Consider the following 24,570-nt stretch of genomic DNA (forward strand, 5'->3'; position numbering starts at 1 on the left):
ATAGAGAGATAGTTTTTTTCTTTCTTTCTTTCTTTCTTTCTTTCTTTCTTTCTTTCTTTCTTTCTTTCTTTCTTTCTTTCTTTCTTTCTTTCTTTCTTTCTTTCTTTCTTTCTTTCTTTCTTTCTTTCCTTTTTGTGGTGTCTTTACCTGGTTTTGGTACCAGGGATATGCTGGCTTCATAGAATGAATTCGGGAGTATTCCGTCCTTCTCTATGCTCTGAAACACCTTTAGTAGTAGTGATGTTAATTCTTCTCTGAAAGTTTGGTAGAACTCTGCAGTGAAGCTGTCCGGACCAGGGCTTTTTTTTGTTGGGAGTTTTTTGATTACCTTTTCAATCTCTTCTTTTGTTATGGGTCTATTTAGTTGTTCTATCTCTGTTTGTGTTAGTTTAGGTAGGTAGTGTGTTTCTAGAAATTGATCCGTTTCTTCTAGGTTTTCAAATTTGTTAGGGTACAGATTTTCGTAGTAATCTGATATGATTCTTTTAATTTCAGTTGGGTCTGTTGTAATATCGCCCATCTCATTTCTTATTTGGGTTATTTGCTTCCTCTCCCTTTTTTCAGGTTGGCTAATGGCTTATCAATTTTGTTAATTTTTCAAAGAACCAGCTTTTGGCATTGATAACTCTTTCAGTTGTTTTTCTGTTTTCTATTTCATTTAGTTCTGCCCTAATTTTTATCATTTCCTTTCTTCCAGTGCTTGAAGGTTTCTTTTGTTGCTCTCTTTCTGTTTGTTCAAGTTGTAGGGCTAATTCTTTGATTTCAGCCCTTTTCTTCTTTTTGTATGTGTGCATTTATTGATATAAATTGACCTCTGAGCACTGCTTTTGCTGTGTCCCAAAGGTTCTGAGAGGAAGTGTTTTCATTCTCATTGGATTCTCTGAATTTCTTTATTCCATCCTTAATGCCTTCTATAACCCAGTCTTCAAGTGTTTCATTTCTTTTCTCTGCTTTTTCTGTTACTGATTTCTACTTTTATGGCCTTATGGTCAGAGAAGGTGCTTTGCAATATTTCAATGTTTTGGATTCTGCTAAGGCTTTCTTTATGTGCTCATATGTGGTCTATTCTAGGGAATGTTCCACGTGCACTAGAAAAGAAAGTATACTTGGCTGCTGTTGGGTGGAATGTTCTGTATATGCCTATGAGGTTAAGTTGGTTTATTGTGGCATTTAGATCTTCGGTGTCTTTATTGAGATTTTTACTGGATGCTCTGTCTTTAACCGAAAGTGGTGTGTTGAATTCTCCTATTGTAATTGTGGAGCTGTCTGTCTCACTTTTCAATGCTGTTAGAGTTTATCTTGCAGCCCTGTCGTTGGGTGCATGAATATTTAATATGGTTATGTTCTCCTCGTATATAGTCCGTTTAATCATTATATAGTGTCCTTCCTTATCCTTTGTGGTGGATTTAGCATTAAAGTCTGTTTCATCAGAAATTAATATTGCTACTTCTGCTTTTTTTTTTTTTTTTGAGTTTTTGTTTGTGTCTCTTAAGTCTAAAGTGTGTCTCTTGTAGGCAGCATATAGACAGATCGTGTTTTTTATCTGTTCTGCCTCTCTCTGTCTCTTTATTGGTTCATTTAGTCTGTTAATATTCAGCGTAATTGTGGATAGGTATTAGTTTAGTGCTGTTATTTTGATGTCCTTTTTTGTGTGTTATTGACAGTTTCTTTTTCCAACTTTATTTTTTGTGCTGAGTAGTTCATATATTGTCTCTTCCTCCTTGTTGTTGTTGATTTTGTTTCTGCTGAGTCTCTCTTTTTTTTCTTGTATTTTATTTTGATGAGTAGGATAGTTAGTCTCCTTTGTGGTTCTGTAATTTTTAAACCTAACTTTTACTTCTTTTGTGTTGCCTTGTCTTCTCTCCATATGAAAGAACTATGACTATATTTCTTTGTCCCTCTTTATTATTTTAATGATGTCTTCTTTTACATAATGACATTGCTGTTTCCCTGTTTTGAGCATTTTTTTTATCTTGATTTGTGATTTCCCTGTCTGGGTTAACATCTGATTGTTCTGCCCAGTGTTCTAGTCTTGGGTTGATGCCTGATATCGTTGATTTTTCTAACCAGAGAACTCCCTTTAGTTTTTCTTGTAGTTTTGGTTTGGTTTTTACAAAGTCCCTAAACTTCTTTTTATCTGGAAATGACCTAATTTTGCCTTCATATTTGAGAGACAGTTTTGCTGGGTGATTCTTGACTGGCAATTTTTTTCCTTCAGTGCTTTATATAAGTCATCCCATTGCCTTCTTGCCTGCATGGTTTCTGCCGAGTAGTCCAAGCTTATTCTTATTGACTGTCCTTTGTAGGTGACATTTTGTTTATCCCTAGCTGCTCTTAAAATTCTCTCTTTATCTTTGATTTTGGCAAGTTTAATTATAATGTGTCTTGGTGACTTTCTTTTAAGATGTACCTTATGATGTCTTCTCATCTCTCACGATATCAGGGATGTTTTCTGCCAATAAATCTTTAACAATGCTCTCTGTATTTTCTGTTATCCCTTCCTGTTCTGATACTCCAGTCACTCGTAGATTATCTCTCTTGATAGAGTCCCACATGATTCTTAACTTTTCTTCATATTTTTTTTTTTAATTCTTATGTCCGATTTTTTTCAAATATATTGATGCCAAGTGTTTTATCTTCAGGTTCACCAGTTCTGCCTTCCACTTGCTCAATTCTGCTCCTCAGAAAGTTTTTTTGAGGAGGTGATGTTTACATTGTCCTTTGGGTGGGACATGATTGAGCTATGCGTGGGTGGGTAGGGAGGGAAGGCAGTCAGGTTTGCAGAACGAGGAGGCCAGCGTGGACTGTCCAGGGCTCGTTCTCCACATGCTTCTGATGCAGCATCATGGAGAGGGAGGCCATCCATGAGAATTGAACCCTTGTTCACATAGCAAAACGTGCATTCTTTTGTACTAGAGCAGTGCATCACACAATGTACCTGTTCGGTAGGATCGGCCTCCCCAGGGAACTCATTTTGTTAGGAATGCTGCATCTCAGGTCCCACCCTAGACCTGCTGAGTTAGAATTTCTGAGGTCGGTCCTGGGAGCTTCTGCTGAATGATGAGTTTGAGAGCCCTGTACTATATATTATGTATACCACCTGCTCCTTCAGACTATCCTGAGAGGAAACCCCCAGGCCAATCCCAGCAGGTGAGATTCACATAGGCTTTAGTGAAGGCTAGCAGACCCTATGCTCCCCTTTGCGGGATGAGGGTGTGTTCTAGAGGCCCACCACAGGAGGAGGCACCATGGCCCAATGTCTGGTCTGCACCCTTCATCCAAGAGATGGGATTTCTTGTTTTGGAAGCTAAAAGGGGCTATGATTGGAAGGCCTTCTGCTTCCTTCTGCTTCTTTACCCGCTTCATCCTGTTGTCTTCCTGGCAGGTCTCAAACAAGGTCTGTAAATGGAACAGTCCCTGTACCATATGTTCCCCCATTCTCTTCCAACTGCTGGGGGCCCTTACTTGCACCTGGTTTCAGCAAATCAAAAGAAATTACTTGAAGAAGAAAAGGAGGCTGTGTTCATATAATGGAATCAGAGAGGGCAAAGGTGGATGTTATTAACTGGGCCCCAGGGCCAGAAGTGCTCATTCCACTCAGTATCCTGGGGTGTTGGCACCAGACTCTTGGCTCTCAGTTATCCCCAAGGGACATCCTCAGTCTCTTTGAGTCTGAAAGCAAGCATTGGCCATTGGCATGTTTGTCTGTCTTGTTTTGCTGGGCAGATCGGAAGACAGAGAAGAGTCACAATGAAATGTGACTTGCCAGGCTTGGGTCTCATTCTGTTCTTCCTGTGGCTCAGCGGACTGGGCCCAATTGGCCCAGCCTGGCCCCGGTCGTGGTGCACCCTGGAATCATGTGTGGCTTTAGTGCGAGTGGAGAGGCCACACGTCACTGAGAACTTCCTTCTGGTTCCTCTTGTTCTCCTCCATTATCAGTATGAACTTTCCAAGAACCCAGCTCAGACTGAACCACGCTTGTCCGGCCTCTGCCTATCACTCATCCACCTTGCTCTTCGTCTCTGTGGCACCTGTGCCTCGGTCATAGCCTGTGTTTTGTTTCCTTGTCTCCCCCACCAGAGGAGTGGTTTTGTGTTTGCACCCTGTTCCCAGCTTTAGAACAGTGCCTTGGATCTACTGGGTGCTCACTAGATACTTACTGTGTGAAGGAAGAGCACCTTAGATGTGCTGATACCCTTGGGTGCTCAGATCAGATTTAAAAATTGGAGTGGCAGGTTCAGGCCTTTGAGTTTTCAGATTCTTGTGTTGTCCTTCTTTCCCTGTATTCCTCTTCCTGATGTTTAATTAATAGAGTAAAGCAGAACACTCTCACTTGCAGAAAAAATAGCTTGAGAAAACTCCTTGACTCTAGCCTTTTGATGGTGGGGGCCCCAGCCCAGCCACTTGCCACCATGGACACAGACACTCTTACAGTCACAAGGTTGCTCCATTCCCACCTGACTCCTGTGGACATGCACCCATTCCAACCTCGGAGGTTGGCCAGAAGGGTCCTCTGTTTCTGACCTCCAATGTATACTGAACACTTGGGGGCAACTACACATGAGGAGATAGGTGATAGCCCTGACTTCTAAATTTTCTTCCTTCTGCAAATGTTCTCACTTAATTCTCTTTCCCAAATTTATTTTTTTAACTTTCTTTTTAAACATTTCTAATGGAAAATTTCACAGATACACAAAAAAATAAAACTATAAATCATACCCATCAGCCAACTTCAAAAGCTGTCAACACTTTGTCCATCTTGTTTTATTTATCTTCTCCTACATGTATTTTAAGCAAACCCCAGACAATTTTCTCCTGTAAATATCTTAGTGGGTGTGTCTCTCAGATAAGGACTTTCAAGAAGCACAGCCTCAATGCCACTATCACACCCAGCACAATTCCCATTCCTTCTCACTAGGCCACCGTGATATATTCTCCCAGCCACTCTGGGTGTGTCATCCTGGGTTCAGGTATGTGTCCAAGTGAGCCGTACCTGTGCCACGGCTCAGGGTGAGTCATTGGAGCTGCTCCCCAAATGGGATGGGGTGCTAGCCCATGCAGATGATGCAGAAATGCCATCTTGTCCAGCTCACATGCTCAGAGGAAACACAGCCTGTCCTCATCCGTGGCCACTTTCCCTGTGTGACCTGGCTGGATTTGAGAAATACATAGAGGTCAAGGTGAAGCATAGAGACTTTAAAAAGCATTGTCATCTTTTGTAATGAGCTCTTAGATACCAGATTAGACGTACTTTTTATCTTTAAACCAGTGTCAATGTGTTCACTCAGTCATGTGAGCTGTACTAAGTGTAGGCCAGGTACAAGCCATTTCAAGATGTGTGCTCACGCAGTCTTGGCAACAATACAGTTGTTATGGTGGTGCACGCCACGAGGATTTGGGGGGCACCATTATCCTGCTGGAAACCCTGGTGGCTTAGTGGTTCAGAGCTACAGCCGCAAAGCAAAAGGTTGGCAGTTCGAACCCACCAGGAGCTCCTCAGAAACCGTTTATAGGGCAGTTCTACTCTGTCCTATAGAGTCGCTCTGAGTTGGAATCTACTTGATGGGGCAGCAGGTTTTTTTATTATCCTGCTGCCAAGCCCTCCAACAGGTCACACCACTGTGGGCCTCACTGGGATCTCTCTTTTTCCTAATCATTTTGAAATTAAATATGGAGTAAAAAAAAAAAAAATGGAGTAGATACTAAAAAATGTTTATCAAATACATCACACACCCCACTTCTGCTTTCAGAGGTAACCACTATCTTGAATTTTATCATTCTCTTGCTTTTCAATTTTTAAAACCTTTTCGATGCACATATAGAAAAGAATAAGACACATTTAACCAGCCTGACACATTTATGCACAATTGAGCAGCCATGTTACTACCACTTGAGTCCAGAAATAGAACATTTCCAGCATCCTCACAACCCCCCAGTTTCTCTCTTTCATAAGCCCCTTCTTTCCTAGAAGACACAAACTCTCCTGATGGCATGGCAGTCCCTTTGTGGCTGTACTTTAGGGTTTTACTACCTAAAATATTCACCTCCCCACAACTGTTTTTGGTCAGGCAGAATGTTTTAGTGCATCTAATTTTCTATCTGGCCTCATATTTGCTCCTCATGGGTTTTTGGACAGTCCCTTTCTGTAGTAGCCTAGACCATTCATGTTTATTCTGTTGTTCATGTTAGGACTTGTAGGCAGCTAATTGTTTTGGGGCAGTTGTAGACCAAAACTTAGTGCATTTATTTAAAATTCATGGTAAATCAGAGCTCAGAGTTCTGAGCACTGCATTTATTCATTCCCTCAAGTACTCAGCTCTGTGCTTAGGAGCGTGCAGAAGAGAACTGTGAGTGGAGGGATAGCCACCCTCTGGGTCTCACAGCCCTTACTGCCATATAGGATATGAGAGGACAGTGGGCTGTGCTGGCCCTTAGGAGGGAGAGATGCTGTCCTTAGGCAAGGGTGGATGAGAAGGTGCTCCCAGGCAAGGAGGGAGCTCGTGGGAGGACAGGGCCAGAAAAGTTCTGAGAGCCTGTGGAGTCTCCAGCATCCTCAGGAGCCGGGGCAGCCTGGACCTGCCTCTTTCTGATGTGGTCCTCTTCGTCTGCATTCTTTTGTCCGGTGTTACCTTTCTCATTTTTATGGATGGGTGGGGGGTGGGGTTGTTTTCCAGTGTGTGGATATTACACATGGAGCTTCCATGAACATTCATGTCCAAGTCTTTGTGTGGACATGTGCTTTCCTTTCTCTTGGCTAAATACCTAGGAATGGGTGGGTTCTGTGGTAGGAATATGTTAACCTTTTTGAGAAACTGTCAGACTGTTTTCCAGAGTAGTTGTGTGTTTACTCATGTTAAATACCTTTGCATTCATGACTGTGTGTGTGTTTGTGTGCATGTGTGTGAGACTTTCACACACATGTACTCTTACAGTTTATTGGGATATTATTGACAAGCAATAAACTGTACATATTTAAAATGTTTAGTCTGAGAGATTTGACATATGTATATACCCATTATTTTGCCACATCAAGATAATGAATATTTCCATTACCCCATACATTTTCCTCATGGCCCTTTATAATTCATTCCTCTCTTGCAGTTGTAATTGCTGCCAATAAGTTGTACACCTGTAAAAAGTTGAATTGGCAAAAATTATGTGATATATTTACAACAACAACAATAAAAAGAACAGCTGCTGAGGCTGCTTGTATACAATGAAATACCTCATGGGATTTGGTTTCTTGGTTTGGAGGTTTAGGGTCATGGTTTCATGAGACTTTTCAGTTAATTGGCCTAATAATGTGTTTAGTGCTTCTAGTCTACTTCCTAGTTCCTTGCATAGTGTCTGCGGTCTTAAAAGCTTGCAAGTGGCCATCCAAGGCACAACATTCATCTCTATTCACCTGGAGCAACAGAGGAAGGACAGTCAGGAATAAGTGGAGGAAATGGGTATGTGACTAATTGCCTCTGTGAACAACTGCCTCCTCTGCTATAAGACCAGAACTGGATGGTGCCCAGCTACCATTACGGAACGTTTTGATCAAAGATTCTAAACAAGAATCCTGATCAGAATAGGCAAAGTGTAGAACAGAATTTGAAATCCTCGTGGAATCCAGATTTTCTAGAGCCATGGAGACTAGACGAACCCCTGAAACTATTGCCCTGAGATAATCTTTAAACCTTAAACCTAAAGCAAAAATATGCCCTGAAGCCTTTTTAAAACCAAATAATACTTTAGCTTAACTAGTAAAGAATGCCTGCCTTGAGCATTGTGCTCTTTTAAGAGCTACCTACATGGGATGACAGTGATAGCAGCAACTCGAAAGGAAATTTAGGTAGCAGTGAGTTTATGTTAATGGGGGAGGAACAATCTGGAAAAAGAGGATGAGAATGGTTGCACAACTTGAAGGATGTAATTAGTGTCAGCTAATTTTTTTAATTGCACATGTAAAAATTGTTGAATGTTCTGTGGATATTCTCAACAACAAAAAAATAAATTATAAAAAAATATATATCCCTCCCTTTCTCACCCTTCAATTCCTAGACAACCACTGATATGCTTTCTGACACTACAGACTAGTTTGCATTTCCTGTAAGTGAAATCATATGGTATGTACTCTTTTTGTCTGGCTGCTTTTACTCATCATCATTCTGTGGAGACACAGCCATGTGGTAGCATGTATTGCTGAGTCATTCCTCGGTAACACTGAGTAGCCTGTAGGAGGGATAGATCACAATTTGTTTATCTGTTTGCCTGGTGATGGACATTTGGGTGGCTTCCAGTTTTTTGCTATTATGGATAAAACTGCTGTGAACACTTGTGTACAAGTCAGGTGTGGACCTGTGCTTTCATTCCCTTGGGTAGGTGTTTGTTTACCTTATTAAAAAACTGCCAACATGTTCTCTAGAGTGGTCACAGTATTTTACTCCACTTGGGCATTTGCATCAGCAATGTAAAAGAGTTTCCAGTGTTCTACATCCTCACCAAAACCTTTTAGTTTTGGCTATACTAGTAGGTATGTAATGGTATCTCAGTTTGTATTTCCCTTATAAGTGATAATATTAAGCATCTTTTTATGTGCTTATTAGCCATCTGTATAATCCTTTCTGGTACAGTATCTGTTCATGTATTTTGCCCATTATAAAACTGGGTTATTTATCTTCTTATATTAATGCGTTGTAAGATTTCTTTGTATATTCTGGGTACAAGTCCTTTATCAGACACGTGTTTTACAGATATTTTGCTCCCAAGGCAGTGACTTGTCTTTTCACTCTTGTGACATTGTCTTTTGAAGAACAAATACTTTTGATCTTGATGAAGTCCAGTTTATTGTTGTTGTTGTTAATTTTTTTTGTTTGTTTCAGAATTTGTACTTTTTATGTCATATCGTTGGCAAATGCAAGGTCACAAAGTTTTTTCCTATATTTTCTTTGGGAAATTTTATACGTTCTTACATTTAGATCTGTGATCCATTTCAAGTTAATTTTTGTCTATGCTGTGAGGTCAGGTTAAAGGTTAATTTTTTGGTATATGGTTATCCAGTTGTTCCATCAGTTCCAACACTGATACCAAAAAAAGACAAAGATACTTCAATAAAAATAATTGTGACCACTATTCCTTGGAAACCGTGGTGGCGTAGTGGTTAAGTGCTGTGGCTGCTAACCAAAGGGTTGGCAGCTCAAATCCGCCAGGTGCTCCTTGGAAACTCTATGGGGGCAGTCCTACTCTGTCCTATAGGGTCGCTATGAGTCAGAATCGACTCAACGGCACTGGGTACTGGGTATTCCTCGTGAATCGAAACATTAAAAAAAATTCTGTAAGAATTTTAGTAAACAGAATTTAAAAATTAATATGTCATGACTAAAGGGGGTTCGTACCAGGAATGCAAGGTTGGTTTAACATTCTAAAATCATTCTTGGAATTCATTATATTAACAGACAAAAAAAACCCATATGATCCAACCAGTTGATGCAGGAAAAGCTTGGACAAAATTCAACACCTACTGATGGTAAAGAACTCTCTGCAAAATAGGAATAGAGGGGAATCTCCTCAGTCTGATACAGAACATCTACGAAAAACCCACAGCTAGCACACTTAGAGGTGAAAGACCAAATTTCCCCCCCTAAGACTGAGAACGAGGCAAAAAGATACCTGTTCTTACCATTACTGTCAACATTGTATTAGCAATTTTAACCAGCACAATAAGGCCAATAAAAGACATACAAATTAGAAAATAAGGAACAAACTTGTTTTATTCACAGACAAATGATAGTCTATGGAGAAAATCCTAAAGAATCCACACAAAAGCTACAAGAATTAGAAAGTGAGTTTAGCAAGGTTGCATAATACAAAGCCAGTATACAAAAGTGTGTTTCTCAGTGCTGTTAATGAGCAATCAGGAATTAAAATTTTAAAAATACTATTACAGTAGCATCAAAAGTATGTATTATTTTGAGATGAATTTGATGAAAAGTTTGTTAAGACTTACACCCTGAAAGCTACAAAAACATTGTTGAGAGAAATTAAAGACCTAAAAATGGAGAACTCTACCTCATTCATTGCTCAGAAAGCTCTTCAGTATTATTGAGATGGCTTGTCTCCCCAAATTGATTTATAGATTCAACAGTGTCAATTCAAATTCCTGAGGGCTTTGTTGTGGAAATTGACAAGCTGAATCTAAAATTCATATGGAAATTCAAAGGACTTAGAATAGCCAAAACAACCTTGAAAAAAGGACAAAATTGGGACACTTAAACTCTGATTTTAATACTTACTACACAACTGCAAAAGACAGGAGAGAAAGAAAAGACCAAAATAGATGTCAGAAGAGACTCTGAAGCTTGCTCTTGAACATTGAGTAGCTAAAGCAAAAGGAAGAAATGATGAGGTAAAAGAGCCGAACAGAAGATTTCAAAGGGTGGCTCAAGAAGACAAAGTAAAGTATTATAATGATATGTGCAGAGAGCTGGAGATAGAAAACCAAAAGGGAAGAACACGTTTGGCATTTGTTAAGCTGAAAGAACTGAAGAAAAAATTCAGGCCTTGAGTTGAAACAGTGAAGGATTCTATGGGAAAATATTAAACGACACAGGAAGCATCAAAAGAAGATGGAAGGAACACACAGAGTCATTATACTAAAAACAACTGGTTGACATTCAACCATTTCAAGAGGTAGCATATGATCTGGAACTAATGTTACTGAAGGAAGAAGTCCAAGCTGCACTGAAGGTATTGTTGAAAAACAAGACTCCAGGAATTGACAGAATATCAATTGAGATGTTTCAACAAACGGATGCAGCACTGGAAGTGCTCACTTGTCTCTGCCAAGAAATTTGGAAGACAGCTACCTGGCTAGCCGACTGAAAGAGATCCATATTTATGCCTGTTTCCAAGAACGGTGATCCAACCGAATGCAGAAATTATCGAACAATATCATGTGCAAGTAAAATTTGCTGAAGATCATTCAAAAGTGGCTGCAGTAGTGTATTGACAGGGAACTGCCAGAAATTCAGGCTGGATTCAGAAGAGGACATGGAACCAGGGATATCATTGCTGATGCCAGATGGATCTTGGCTGAAAGCAAAGATGTTTACCTGTGTTTTATTGACTGTGCTAACTGTGTGGATCATAACAAATTATGGATAACATTGCGAAGAATTGGAATTCCAGAACACTTAATTGTGCTCATGAGGAACCTGTACATAGATCAAGAGGCAGTTGTTCAAACAGAGCAAGGGGATACTGCATGGTTTAAAATCAGGGAAGGTGACTCAGGATTGTATTCTTTCACCATACCTATTCAATCTGTGTGCTGAACAGATAATCCCAGAAGCTGTACTACATGAAGAAGAACGGGGCATCAGGATTGGGGAGAGACCATTGACAACCTGTGTTATGCAGATGACTCAGCCTTGCTTGCTGAAAGTGAATAAGACTTAAAGCACTTACTGATGAATATCAAAGACCATAGCCTTCAGTATGGATTGGACCTCAACATAAAACAAAACTCCAACTGGAACAATAAGCAACATCATGATAAATGGAGAAAAGATTGATGTTGTCAAGGATCTCATTTTACTTGGATCCACAATCAACAGCCGTGAAAGCAGCTGTCAAGAAATCAGAAGACGCATTGCATTGGGTAAATCTGCCACAAAAAAACCTCTTTAAAGTGTTGAAAAGCAAAGATGTCACCTTGAAGACTTAAGTCTCACCTGACCCAAATCATGATATTTTCAGTCGCATTACATCCTCGCGAAAGCTGAACAATTAATAAGGAAGACAGAAGAATTGACGCCTTTGAATTGTGGTGAATATTGAATATACCATGGGCTGCCAAAAGAACAAATAAATCTGTCTTGGAAGAAGTACAGCCAGAATGCTCCTTGGAAGCAAGGATGGTGAGACTACATCTCATATAATTTGGACATGTTATCAGGAGGGATCAGCCCCTGCAGAAGGACATTATGCTTGGTAAAGTAGAGAGTCAATGAGAAAGAGGAAGATTGTGAGGATGGCTCAGGACTGGGCAGTGTTTCGTTCTGTTGTACCTATGATCATTATGAATTGAAACAGACTCAGTGGCACCTAGCAACAACACTTTCCCGATCATGATGTCCTTCTCCAGTGACTGGTCCCTCCTGATAACATGTCCAAAGTAGGTGAGACAAAGTCTCACCATCCTCTCTTCTAAGGAGCATTCTTGCTGTACTTGTTCTAAGACAGATTTGTTCATTCTTCTGGCAGTCTATAGTATATTCAGTATTCTTCCCCAGCATCATAATTCAGAGGGATCAATTCTTCTTTGGTCTTCCTTATTCATTGTCCTGCTTTCACATGCATATGATATGCACATGCATATCATGGCCTAATTCAGGTGCACCACAGTCCTCATATAGACATCCTTGCTTTTCAATACTATAAAGAGGTCTTCTGCAGCAGATATACCCAACACAGTACAGGGTCAACAAGGAAGAGGAAGACCTTCAATGAGATGGATTGACACAGTGGCTGCAACAATGGGCTCAAGCATGACAATGATTGTGGGCATGGCGTGGAACTGGGCAGTGTTTCGTTCTTTTGTATATGGGGTTGCTATGAATCGGAACCTACTCGACAGCACCTAACAACACAACTACAATAATGAGATAGTGTGGTATTGGCATGAGGACAGGCACGTTGAAATGCAGCAGAACAGAATCCACAAATAGACGCCCCACACACGTGGTCGCTGGGTTTTTGACAAAAATACCAAGGCAACTCCATTGGAAAAGGACCATCTTTTCAACGAATAGAGCTGGAACAGCTGGATTGACATATTCATGCTGTTTCTAATGGCTGCAGTGATTTTCGTTCTTTTTAATCCTTTGGCCATCTGTAATTTGTAGATAAAAGCCAGTTAACTACTTAAGGTAGTTCCAGGGTCAGTGTGTCAATTGGACTGTGACCATTTTTAGGACAGTTGCTACAACTTTCTTGTCCCCTCTGTGTGCTTCCTCACGCGTCATAAGCCTGTCGTGGTGGAGGGATAAGAAGCCAGCCCTCTCTCCTGGACTATAACTGATGCATGTGGAGCCCCTCACCGGCTTGTCATGAGGATTAAATGAGGATAGTAATGTAAAGCACAAGTCATTGGGGGTCAATGCTGGGTAAAGTGGTTATCATGATGGTGGCTTTTGTGGAATATCAGTGTCTGACACATAGGTGCTCTATAAAGGTTGAATTTAATATTAAAGGTGTTTGTTAGCATTTAGGAAATGAGAACATTTTCTAATGCCCACAGTTGGGTTTTGTTGTGATTTTACTAGTGAGGATAGTGAAGCTCGAAGAGGTTAAGTGAACCTCTGGTCATGCAGTTCAGTTCTGAACTCCACTGTGCTTTGTGGGCTGTGTCCATAGCCACCCTGCAGTGCTTGTGTGTTTGCAGCTCGAGGCCCAGCCCCTAATGTACTCCAGGTACATTATACATGTTTTCTTTAACTTTTCCCTCACATCTTGCACAGACAGTAAGGTGAGAGGCAGGAATTTAAATTTTTTTGGAACCCTTTTTACTGAGATATAAATGTACCTCGTATTTTATATTTCAGTATAAAACCTGTGATGATCATGACCCAGATGAGAATATCCAATATTACCATCACCCTAGGAGCCTTCCTTGTGCTGCCCTTAACCAGCCATTACCCCCCTGCCAAGAGGAACCTCTGTTCTGACTCTTATCGCCTTATATAAATTTTGGCTGTTGATTTATATGAAGGGAATCAGTTGCTCAACATTATGTCTAATTTTGCCTGTATATGAGGCAGTTGAAAATACCATGGTTTGGGTCTGACACACCTCAGTCATCAAAGTGACATCTTTGCTTTTTAACATTCTTAAGAGGTTTTTTGCTGCAGATTTGCCTAATGCAATATGTTGTTTGATTTCTTGACTGTTGGTTGCACAGGCATTGATTGTTGCTCCAAGAAGAATGAAATCCTTGACAACTTCAGTTTCTTTGCCATTTATTATGATGATGTTTATAGGTGTGGTTCCGAGGATTTTTTTTTTTTTTTTTTTTTACATGTTCAGATGTAATCTGTACTGAAGGCTGTATGTAGTCTTTTACCTTCTTCAGTAAGTGCTTCGTGTTGTCTTCACTTTCGGCAAGCAAGGTTGTGTCATCTGCATATCTGAGGTTAATTAATCTTCTCCAGCCTGATGCCGTGTTCTTCATATAGCCCAGCTTCTTGGGTTATTTGCTCAGCATACAGATTGAATAAGTATGGGGAAAGCATATAGCCCTGATACACACCTTTTCTAGTTTTAAACCAGGCAGATCCCTTTGTTCTGTTGGAATGGCTGCCTCTTGATTCATGTACTGGTTCGCATGAGCACAAATTAAGTGTTCCGGAATTCCCATTCTTCACAATGTTATACATAGTTTGTTATGATCTACAAGGTCAAATGCCTTCGCATAGTCAGTAAGCCATGGTATTATTAATTGCCTCATATTCATGCGAAAACTGCGCAATAAAAAAGCAAGACTGAAGAAGAATTTATGCATTCAGACTGTGGTGCTGGAAAAGAATAATGAATATACCATGGGCGGCCAGAAGAACAAACAAATCTATCTTGGAGGAAGTACAAGCAGATGTTCCTTAGAAGCGAGGATGGTAAGACTTCATCCTGCTTACCTTGGACACATCATCAGGGGGGACTGGTCACTGGAGCAGGACATCATGCTTGATAAAGTAGAGGGTCAGCAAAAAACAAGGGAAACCCTTAATGAGATGGATTGCTACAATAGCCACAACAGTGGGCTCAAACAGCAGTGATTGTGTGGTTGGCACACTAATGCTGCAGCCACTATTGCCTCAGGCAACCCATGCAGGTCCTCCCAAGTGTGCCCACACCACACACTTGTAATACACCCCGCGTACCCACAGAGACCCCTGCCAGCTGCACTCAAGCGTGGTCCCCCATGAGGGACCATCTAGCTCAATTGGCATAACATAGTTTATAAAGAAAATGTTCTACATTCTACTTTGGCGAGTAGCAACTGGGGTCTTAAAAGCCTGTGAGCAGCCTTCTAGGATACTCTACTGGTCTCAACCCTTCAGGAACAGGGAAGAATGAAGAAAACTAAAGACACAAGGGAAAGATTAGTCCAAAGGACTAATGGACCACGTCTACCATGGCCTCCACCAGACTGAATCCAGTACAGTTAGATGATGCCCGGCTACCAACACTGACTGCTCTGACAGGGATCACAGTAAAGGGTCCTGGACAGAGTGGAGAAAAAAGTAGAACAAAATTCTAACTCAAAAATAAACCAGACTTGCTGGCCTGACAGAGACTAGAGAATCCCTGGACACGTTTTCAGTTCAGTAATGAGGTCACTCCTGAGGTTCGCCCCTCGGCCAAAGATTGAGCAGGCCCATGGAAAAAAACGAGACTAAAGGGGTGTACCAGCCCTGGGGCAGGGACTGGAAGGCTAGAGGGAATAGGAAAGCTGGTAAGAGGGAATGCAGGGTTGAGAAGAGTATTGACATGTCGTGGGGTGGTTAACCAGTGTCATAGAACAATGTGTGTACTGTTTGATGAAAAACTAGTTTGTTTAGTAAACCTTCATCTAAAGTACAATAAAAGAAAAAAAAAACAACAGAAAAGACTATTTGTTACATCTAGAAATATATGCTTAAAAATGTCGATATGCAACTAATGGTTAATGGAAAAAAAAAAGTGTCCCCAGTGAACAAGTGTGTTGATTTTATTAAATCTCATCCCTTTAGTCCTCATCTTTTTAACAGTCCATGTGGCAAACAGGGATATGCATATAAAGCCCTTGCGCTGCAGGTCAGAGGAGGACGATGGCTCCAGCGCGTTTGTGCAGCTGTGTGAGTTCCAAGCTTGAAAGAGCATCTTTCAGACAAATGGTGGTTATTCAGAGCTGGGTATCTCACAGATATTTTCTCAAAAATGAATGAAGTGATCTTGTCACTTTAAAGGAAACAACTGACAGAATTTTTGGCTAATGATAAAAATTGAAATTTCAAGCAAGAATTACAATTTTGGAAAACTTTATGGGTGATGTATACTGATGTCTGTTACTTACTTGGAAATGCATCAAAGAAGATGGACGAACAGACCGAGAGATAATGTGATAAAACAAGTAGCACAAAATATGAATTACAGAATCACGGCATTGGCTACAAGTTTTAAATTTGTCTGTGTATTTGATATTTTTCGTAATAAAATGTTGAAGAAAAATAGCTGATATTAGCAGTAGGTTTTTTTTTTTTTTTTTTTTTGGTAGGTAGGTAACCTTTATTGGATTAAGGGAACTCCCTTCTAGTTTCCTGAGCTTTTATCACAAATGGGTAAATTCTGTCAGATGCTTTTCTGCATCTGTTCAGATGATCGTATGTCTTTTTTGGAGGTCCCTCCTCCTCGGCAGGTCCACAGTTTGAAACTCTTGTCTTCTTAGATCATAAGAATGCTGAATTTTCTGCCAGATTTTTTACCCTCCAACATTTCCTTTCTGCTTGGGTTTTCCCGGTTGAGTCCCCAACCTGCGCACACACGCGGACAGACAGACACATACACGGTAGCCAGTGCCACAGAGAATTGCAGTGTGAGTGCCCGGCTCAGACTCAGGCCCTTTGCTCTCGGAAACCACCAGACTCCAGGCTGCTGCTGCTGCCGCTTCTCTTCCGGTCCTTCTCACATGCAATGGCCAAGGGAAAGGAGGAGGAGGGAATGCAGCTCAGGCCAGAGGCCCACTTCTCTCCAGGCCCCTCAAGTCCTGACTGGTTTGGTTGTTTTCTAGTGTCTTAAAACAGGAGTGTGTAATGAGAAAGAGGGGTCTGGCTTCTCTAGCTGCTCTCAGCAGGAGGTTTAGTCTAATACCAGCAATACCAAGCATTACAGTGGCTAGCAGAAGCCTGGGATTTTCCTTTAGCTTGAAATGGACTCCAAAGCCTCTGCCTTTCACTACACTAGAAAGCCTGTCCTGTGTGTTTTTCAGTCTAGTCTGTTTTTTGAGATAAGCTTTGGCAGGGCCACCAGGAGTATAACGTGGGGTTGGTAGATTCCTGGAAATTATATTCCCCACAGCTGTTGTTCCTGCCACGCCCTCTTTAAAAGTATAGTCCCATTTCAGTGAAGCATTTTGCGTTTTGTGTCAAAACTCTGGTAGCAGGCACGTCTCGATAGGTGTCAGTACGAGGCATGAGTCATTTTCTCTGAAGGCTGATGGCAGAGCCTGAGGGGGGAGCAAAGTGGTGGTCAGCAGTTGTCCATATCTGTAACCCTCGTTTTCACAGTGAGTTAGAAGCCTGTGCTCATAGACTGTGCTTCTCTCTTCTGTGTCATTGCAGCCATGATTTGGTTAGAATGAAAGCTGGAAAGTTCTAAAGCACTTAAATTTTAGATTCCTTGTGATCCAAGAAATAGCTACTCTGGGAGAAAAGGCTGGCCGTCTAGTCTGCACTGAGGACTGGGTCGCCAGACGTGACCTTTGGGCCGTGAGGTCTGTGTGCTCCGGGAGCCACCTGTTTCCTCCTGGCCTTGCTGTTGTGCTTTGTCCTTTGGGAAGAAGGCAGTAGAGATTTGTGGTGGCTGCACGTGTCCGTTTGAGCTTCTGTTACCTCACTGAAAGACTGATGATGTTTCATTGAAATGCTACATGTCATCAGAAGAGGGGCGCTTTTAGAAAAATGTCATTGCACAAGCTGTACTAGAGGCCAATTAAACCAGAATCTGGGGGCGGGGGGCGCTGCAGTACCAGCATAGGTGGGCTCTGCATGGGCATTCTGGGTGAAAATCACTTATCCTGATCACCCACCCCACCCCTCGTTCTAGAAGGTCTGAGGCGCAGAGACATGTGGTAGCTTGCGTCGCCGTGGCAAGCACAATGCCTCAACCCTCTGTGGTTGTCTGTTTGAGTCTAGAAATGAGTTCTGGTATGTGCACGATTTTTTTAGGCACAAGATCTCTGCTAATTCTGGGTTTGTTCTCCTTATTGAAAATGTTCCTCCCCTGAGCACCTTGCAAGAACAGAGCAGTATTGATGCATTCGGTAATCACACAGTGAAACAGACTGTCATGAAAATAATGTCTACTGTAGAATTAGATTTGGCTCAGTCCTTTTCTCCCTGCACCGCCACCCCCATGCCCCATGAAGGATACAAGTTTTAATCTTAAGTGTGCAGAGAGATGACTTTTTTATAAGCACACATCGTCACATGGTTGAGATACGGAACAAATCTGGCACCTCTCGAGGTCTCCACATAAATCTTAGACTATGTCCCATCTCCTGAGATGATCACTATTCTGATTTGATAAATATTGATTATCTTTGTCAGACCTTGAGTTTCTTATAAATTAAATCATCATACATGTATTCTTGTCTGGCTTCTCTCATTCCACCTAATACCGGTGAGGTTCATCCATGTTGCTGCATGATGACTTTTCCAGAATTGATTTATGCATTTGGTTTTTGACGGGCAGTTATTTCATTTTTTGACTATTCTGAACAAAGCTGCCATGAACATTTTTTACTAGTTTGTGAACGTATGCTTTCAATTTTTTAACTTTATTAGAAACTGTCAAATCATTCTCCAGAGTTTGTCTTTTCTTAACTTCTAGGTTTGGCAAAATACCTGGCTGACTGGTCCAGCTGGACAATCTGCTGGGATCAGAAGGGGCAATAGGGACCTTGGGAGGCTGGCACTGTCCCCAGGCTGCTTGGTGGCCAAGGTGTGCTCAGGGCCCTCCCAGGAGTTGGTGTGGTGTCCTCATCACAGGTGGTGGCGGTGTGGCCTCGGTGCAGTGACCTGAGCGCCAGGCAGTGTGCATGTTATGCCTGCCCAGCCCCACCTGGTCCGGCACAGTGAGATGCGGGCCGTGTGTGGAGGGAGGTGCTACCAGATTAGCACAAGGAAAGTGAGCAGAGCTATGTTTGCCAACAGCTTACCTGAGGAACATACCAGAAAAGGAAGCTTGCTGGTGAGGGAAGGAGTGGTATATTCTCCTGTCTGAGACAGCAGGCAGGCCTGGTGAATCACACGATACCACAGACATCTGCGCTTTGGCACGTATGACTCATTGCAGCACTTAATACACATGACCAGGGGTGAGGGATGTCATAGCACCTGGAGCCGCTTATTCCAAAGTGAGCAGGAGGGAGAGACTCTGGCCCTTGCTGCCCCTGTCCGTGTGTCCAAATGAGGCCCAACCAGCAGTGGGACAAACTGAGAAGTGCTGATGACAACTGTAGACACCAGAGAGATTCTGAGGCCTATGGGATTAGTTCCAGGCACAAGGAGAAAGCCCCCTTGAACCCCAACTCAGTCCAGGGTGTCTGAGGGCCAAGCCAGTGCAGCTGGGGCCACTCCCCCCACCAGAGGAAGACCCTGTGCTCTGTGGTGTGTCACTTTCTCGGTTCTCTCATAGCAAGAGGACAGCACCTGGTCATCTGATCTTGCACCCTGCTCTGCCATCCCTCTGCCTCTGCCCCTGGGACCATTCTTCCCTCACAGCACTGTGCCCTCTTCTCACCACACGTGCATCTCGTGGTTTCCATGCCTGACTTAGAACCCACTTGCATACCTCAGCTTTAGAGGCTGTTGTGAGACCATGAGCCATGTCCTTCAGTGGGCCTGATCTGCCTGTACGCTGGCATTGGCGTGCTCCGTCTGTCCCCTAACCCTCTCTGGAGGTGATGCTATTTCCCCGTTTTGCAGACAGTTGGCAATGATTTCCCCAGAGCTCTTAAGGTGCAGGAGGGAAACAGGGAGCAGTCAGGCTGAGCCATAGCCCATGGTCTCGTGAGGGCACCCCGCAAGGCAGGGTCATTGCTCATCCAGAAGCTTCCCTAGCTAGCCTAGGAGGACGCGTAGTTGCACTCTGAGTCTGGGAACAGGAGGGGCTGTTCACTGCCAAATGAGAGATTGCATTTCCTGGCACTTGAAATGAAATTGCAGCTGTTGTTGTTGTTAGGTGCCATTGAGTCGGTTCCGATTCATAGCGACCCTGTGCACAACAGAATGAAAAACACTGCCCGGTCTTGTGCCATCCTTACAGTCGTTGTTATGCTTGGCCTCATTGTTGCAGCCACTGTGTCAGTCCACCTTGTTGAGGGCCTTCCTCTTTTCTGCTGACCCTGTACTCTGCCAAGCATGATGTCCTTCTCCCGGGACTGATCCCTCCTGATAACATGTCCGGAATATGTAAGACGCAGTCTCGTCATCCTTGCCTCTAAGGAGCATTCTGGTCACACTTCTTCCAAGACAGATTTGCTTGTTCTTTTGGCAGTCCATGGGTATATTCAATATTTTTCGCCAGCACCACAATTCAAAGGCATCAACTCTTCTTCGGTCTTCTTTATTCATTGTCCAGCTTTCACATGCATATGATGTGATTGAAAATACCATGACCTGGGTCAGGCGCACCTTAGTGTTCAAGGTGACATCTTTGCTCTTCAACACTTTGAAGAGGTCCTTCGCAGCAGATTTGCCCAATGCAATGCATCTTTTGATTTCTTGACTGCTGCTTCCATGGGTGTTGGCTGTGGATCCAAGTAAAATGAAATCCTTGACAATTTCAATCTTTTCTCCGTTTATCATGATGTTGCTCATTGGTCCAGTTGTGAGGATTTTTGTTTTCTTTATGTTGAGGTGTAATCCATACTGAAGGCTGTGGTCTTTGATCTTCATCAGTAAGCTCTTCAAGTCCTCTTCACTTTCAGCAAGCAAGGTTGTGTCATCTGCATAACGCAGGTTGTTAATGAGTCTTCCTCCCATCCTGGTGCCCCGTTCTTCTTCATATAGTCCAGCTTCTCGGATTATTTGTTCAGTATACAGATTAAATAGGTATGGTGAAAGAATACAACCCTGACGTGTACCTTTCCTGACTGAAATTGCAGTAGACTTGAGGATTTTGAGAATTTGGGCATTATGTCTGAGGCTGCACTTTCTTTTCCAGGATAAAGATAAAGTTTCTCTGACCAAGACCCAAAAGCTGGACCGAAGCGATGGAGGGAAGGAGGTGAGAGAGCGCACCACCAAGCGCAAGCTGCCCTTCACCATCGGCGCCAATGGAGAGCAGAAAGACTCGGACACAGGTAGGAGACTCCAGGGGGCTACTGTGATTGTCCTTGTGGCTCTCAGTGTATGGGACCCACGTCACTGCCCCGGGTCATGGTGACTGTGGGGTCACAGCACCTTCGCCCTCCATGTGGTGGAACTGCCCCTTTGCTCCTCTTCAGGCCTTTCTGCCATTTCCTCCTCTGACTTCTTCAGATCATCCTGCCCTGGCAGCATCCCACATCTCATGTGCCTGCCTTGTAGTCCTCCTAAATGAGCCTCGGGGAAAGGCATGGAGTGGTGCAGCTCCCAGCCTCTTCTGCCACTCTTGCTTTGCATAGGAGCTGCCCCAAGGCATTCCTGCGGAGATAGATGGAGAGTGAGTAGTGCACAGGAGCTGGGGCCAGGCATCAGGTCAGGCCACACAACACCTTGACCCCTCCAGTCCTTCAGGGCAGCTTGGGGCAGTAAGGGAGCATCACACCAGAGATTGCCCACATGTGTGAAGGGGAAAGGGGGCAGGAGACATGGAAAATGCCCCCAGCACATCGGGGAACCACCTGTGTTTGTCCAGTATGGGGGTGTGGGGGCTGGGCACCTACCCCCGTAAAAAACACTCAGGCCCTAGTGCTATGTAACATTAATTTATGTATACATTAAATCCAGTTGTTTGTAGTAAAAGCCAGACAGCAAGTGGACGTGAACACAAATCAGTGCAGTCCTCCCAACCCCTTGGCTGGACCTTAGGCTGCAGTGCGGTGGCGGGCGGGCAGGGTGGCGGGTGGGGTTGGTCCTGATTTGGTGAGTTAAGGTGTGACGTGTGCTTGTCTCATGTGGGTGGGATGTGCTTTTACACAGACTCTGCCTTATGGTGGCTTATCGTGGCAAGGGCTGGGTCCTGACAAGGACAACAACCCCCTAGCCCCTGCTCCTCTTCCACCTGGCTGCATGCACATAGGACCTCCCAGCCCACTGGTCACCACCTTCAACAAGAGGCCTAGGATGAGCCCCACCGTTGGGCTGCCCTGTCTTGTTGCCAGTTCCTCAAACACCAGAATGGCCACCCTGGACCAGGGCTAGAGGCCGGGCCCAGCAGGGGTGTCAGGGTGTCGGTTCACTGCAGATCACAGAAGACAGCAGATCACACTAGAGGAGATTCAGGTCAGGGGGAAAAAGCAGCAGTGTTCGGGTCAGGCTCTAGAGATTCCACTGTGACTTTGGGAACATGTAAAGGCTGCAGACAGCCCACCACGGCCTTCATGCAGGAGATTCTCCGATGGCCAGGCCCTTTCCTCCCATAACGTCCAAATTGGGAAGTGCAGAGGCCCCGCAGACTGGGCTCGGATCCTCCTGGATGGTCTGAGTGAGCGTAGGGCTACCTCACGGGCTGTGTTTAGTCACTGGTGGCTCTGGTCCTTGAGCTCTGTGTGTTTGGGGCTGGTGAGGCTCTAAGAACAGGAAGGGGAGGCTGCTAGGGCTAGATGCTCCTCAGAGGAGCTGAGGAGATGGGGAGGAGAGAAGTGGGTGGGCCCCTCCACTGTGGGTAGCCAGCACAGATGGCGGACAGCCACCCCTTCTGGGCCCAGAGCCTTCTTTCTCCTACTTGTGATGCTCATGTCAATTTCTGCCATAGAAGGGCATCACTGGATTACCTGGTTACAAGGTATTTGGATCATGGGCGGGTGGGGGTCAGTGGTGAAATGGTTAAGCGCTTCGCTGCTAACCAAAAGGTTGGCAGTTTGAATCCACCAAGCAGCTCTGTGGGAGAAAGACCTGGCAATCTATTTCTGTAAAGATTATAGCCTAGAAAACCCTGAGAGTATGGCCCCTGGACACCCTTTGAACTCAGTACTGAAGTCACTGCTGATGTTCACCCTTCAGCCAAAGATTAGACAGGCCCATAAAAGAAACAATAACACACATAGTTCAGCCATGTATATGAGACTAAATGGGCACACCAGCCCAAAAACAAAGACGAAAGGGCAGAAAGGGACAGGAAAACTGGACAAAATGGAAATGGGGAAGCCAAGGTTGAAAGGGAGAGTGTTGATATTTCGCAGGGTTTGGCAACCAATGTCACAAAACAATACGTGTCTTAAATGTTTAATGTTAACTAATTTGCTCTAAACCTTCACCTAAAGCACAATTAAAAAAAAAAAAAAAGATTATAGCCTAGAAAATCTTACGAGGCAGTTCTGCTCTGTCACGTGGCACCTAACAACAACAACAAAAACACACCAAACCTGTTCCAATCGAGTCGATTCCGACTCATAGCAACCCTATAGGACAGAATAGTGTTTCCAGGGAGCAGCTGGTGGATTCAAACTGTGGACCTCTTAGTTAGCAGCTGAGATCTTAACCACTGCCACCACAGCAACATCAACAACCAAACCCATTGCCATCGAGTGGTTTCTGACTCATAGCAACTGCAAAGTGAATTTGATAGGCAGGCGAACACCGGACAGTCCTATAAGAGCTCCAGCTATTCCTCGGGATTCTGCTGTGGGAGTCAGGGTGGGCGGTGCCCTGCTTCCAGGGGGAGGGCTGTGTGTGGTGTGGTGCTCCCTGGTCAGTGTCTGGTGTCCTGTGCTGAGACAGACCAGCATGCGCTGTCATGGCGAAGCCAATGCTCACTCAGGATAGGTGACCAGTCCATGCTTGCTCACTGGTTCTAGGTGGTGGAGCACCTTTGCAAGTCCTGCTTTACCTTGACGGTAGAGAAGGGGCCCTCCTCCAAAGGCTCTGGTGCTTCTTGGGCACTCTGCTTCTGAGGGTCTTGTGGGGCTGTTTCTGAGGATGGGCCTTGTTACTGGACATACTGGCAAGAGACTGCTAGCAGGCAGGTTCACCTGAATCCCCATTAGTCCTCTGCGGAGTAGTGGGCAGCTCATGGAACTGTGAGTTCTCAGACTTTTAGCTTCTCTCTGCAGCGTGGGCCCAGTGAGGGCAGGGGAGGATCACTGCGAGGTAGGAGAAAGTGAAGAAATTTAAAAGTACAGTTTCCCAGTCAGTGACTACTTTACACAAATCTAAATACAAGAGAAATGGAATATTTGCCCTCTTTTATATTATCCTTTGGGGGCAGATTTTAATATACAACTTTCTTGTATTGAAACAAAACCAGATTTTACAGCAAGGTGATTCTGACAGCGGCGAGTGGGCAGCATTACTTGTACTCACCCATTGCCATCTAGTTGACTGCAACTTGTGGCAACCCATGTGGTACAGAATAGAACTGCTCCATAGGGTTTTTATGACTGCAATCGTAACAGAAGCAGATCACCAGGCCTTTCTTCCTCAGTGCTGCTAATGCATGGATTGGAACCACCAACCTTTCATTTAGCAGCAAACTGTTTGTGCCAGTTGCTTATACTAGGCATTTGTGTTTTTAACCCAAAGTCTCTTAAACCAGCTCCTCTTTTCCCCCTAAGATTGCTTTTAGTCCAGATCCCTTCTGCCTGGCAGTAGGCTGCTCCTATGCACAGGCTGGTCTTGGCTTCCT

At 43.6% G+C, this 24,570-nt stretch overlaps 1 protein-coding gene across 21 annotated transcripts in view; it reads left to right on the plus strand.

The window, feature by feature from the left end:
* Window positions 1–24,570, plus strand: part of ANKRD11 (ankyrin repeat domain containing 11) — a 281,034-nt gene that overhangs the window by 219,952 nt on the left and 36,512 nt on the right. For 19 of the 21 annotated variants that reach the window (XM_064273643.1, XM_064273645.1, XM_064273646.1 and 16 more), the window contains one exon: window positions 20,968–21,106. In XM_064273643.1, the coding sequence (XP_064129713.1) occupies window positions 20,968–21,106 (139 nt within the window). Of the gene's footprint in view, window positions 1–20,967; window positions 21,107–24,570 lie in introns of those variants that run through there. The other 2 variants (XM_010597795.3, XM_023558051.2) reach the window with 1 other exon arrangement.

This window comes from Loxodonta africana, chromosome 21 (assembly GCF_030014295.1).
Source record: "Loxodonta africana isolate mLoxAfr1 chromosome 21, mLoxAfr1.hap2, whole genome shotgun sequence".
Lineage (NCBI taxonomy): Eukaryota > Metazoa > Chordata > Mammalia > Proboscidea > Elephantidae > Loxodonta > Loxodonta africana.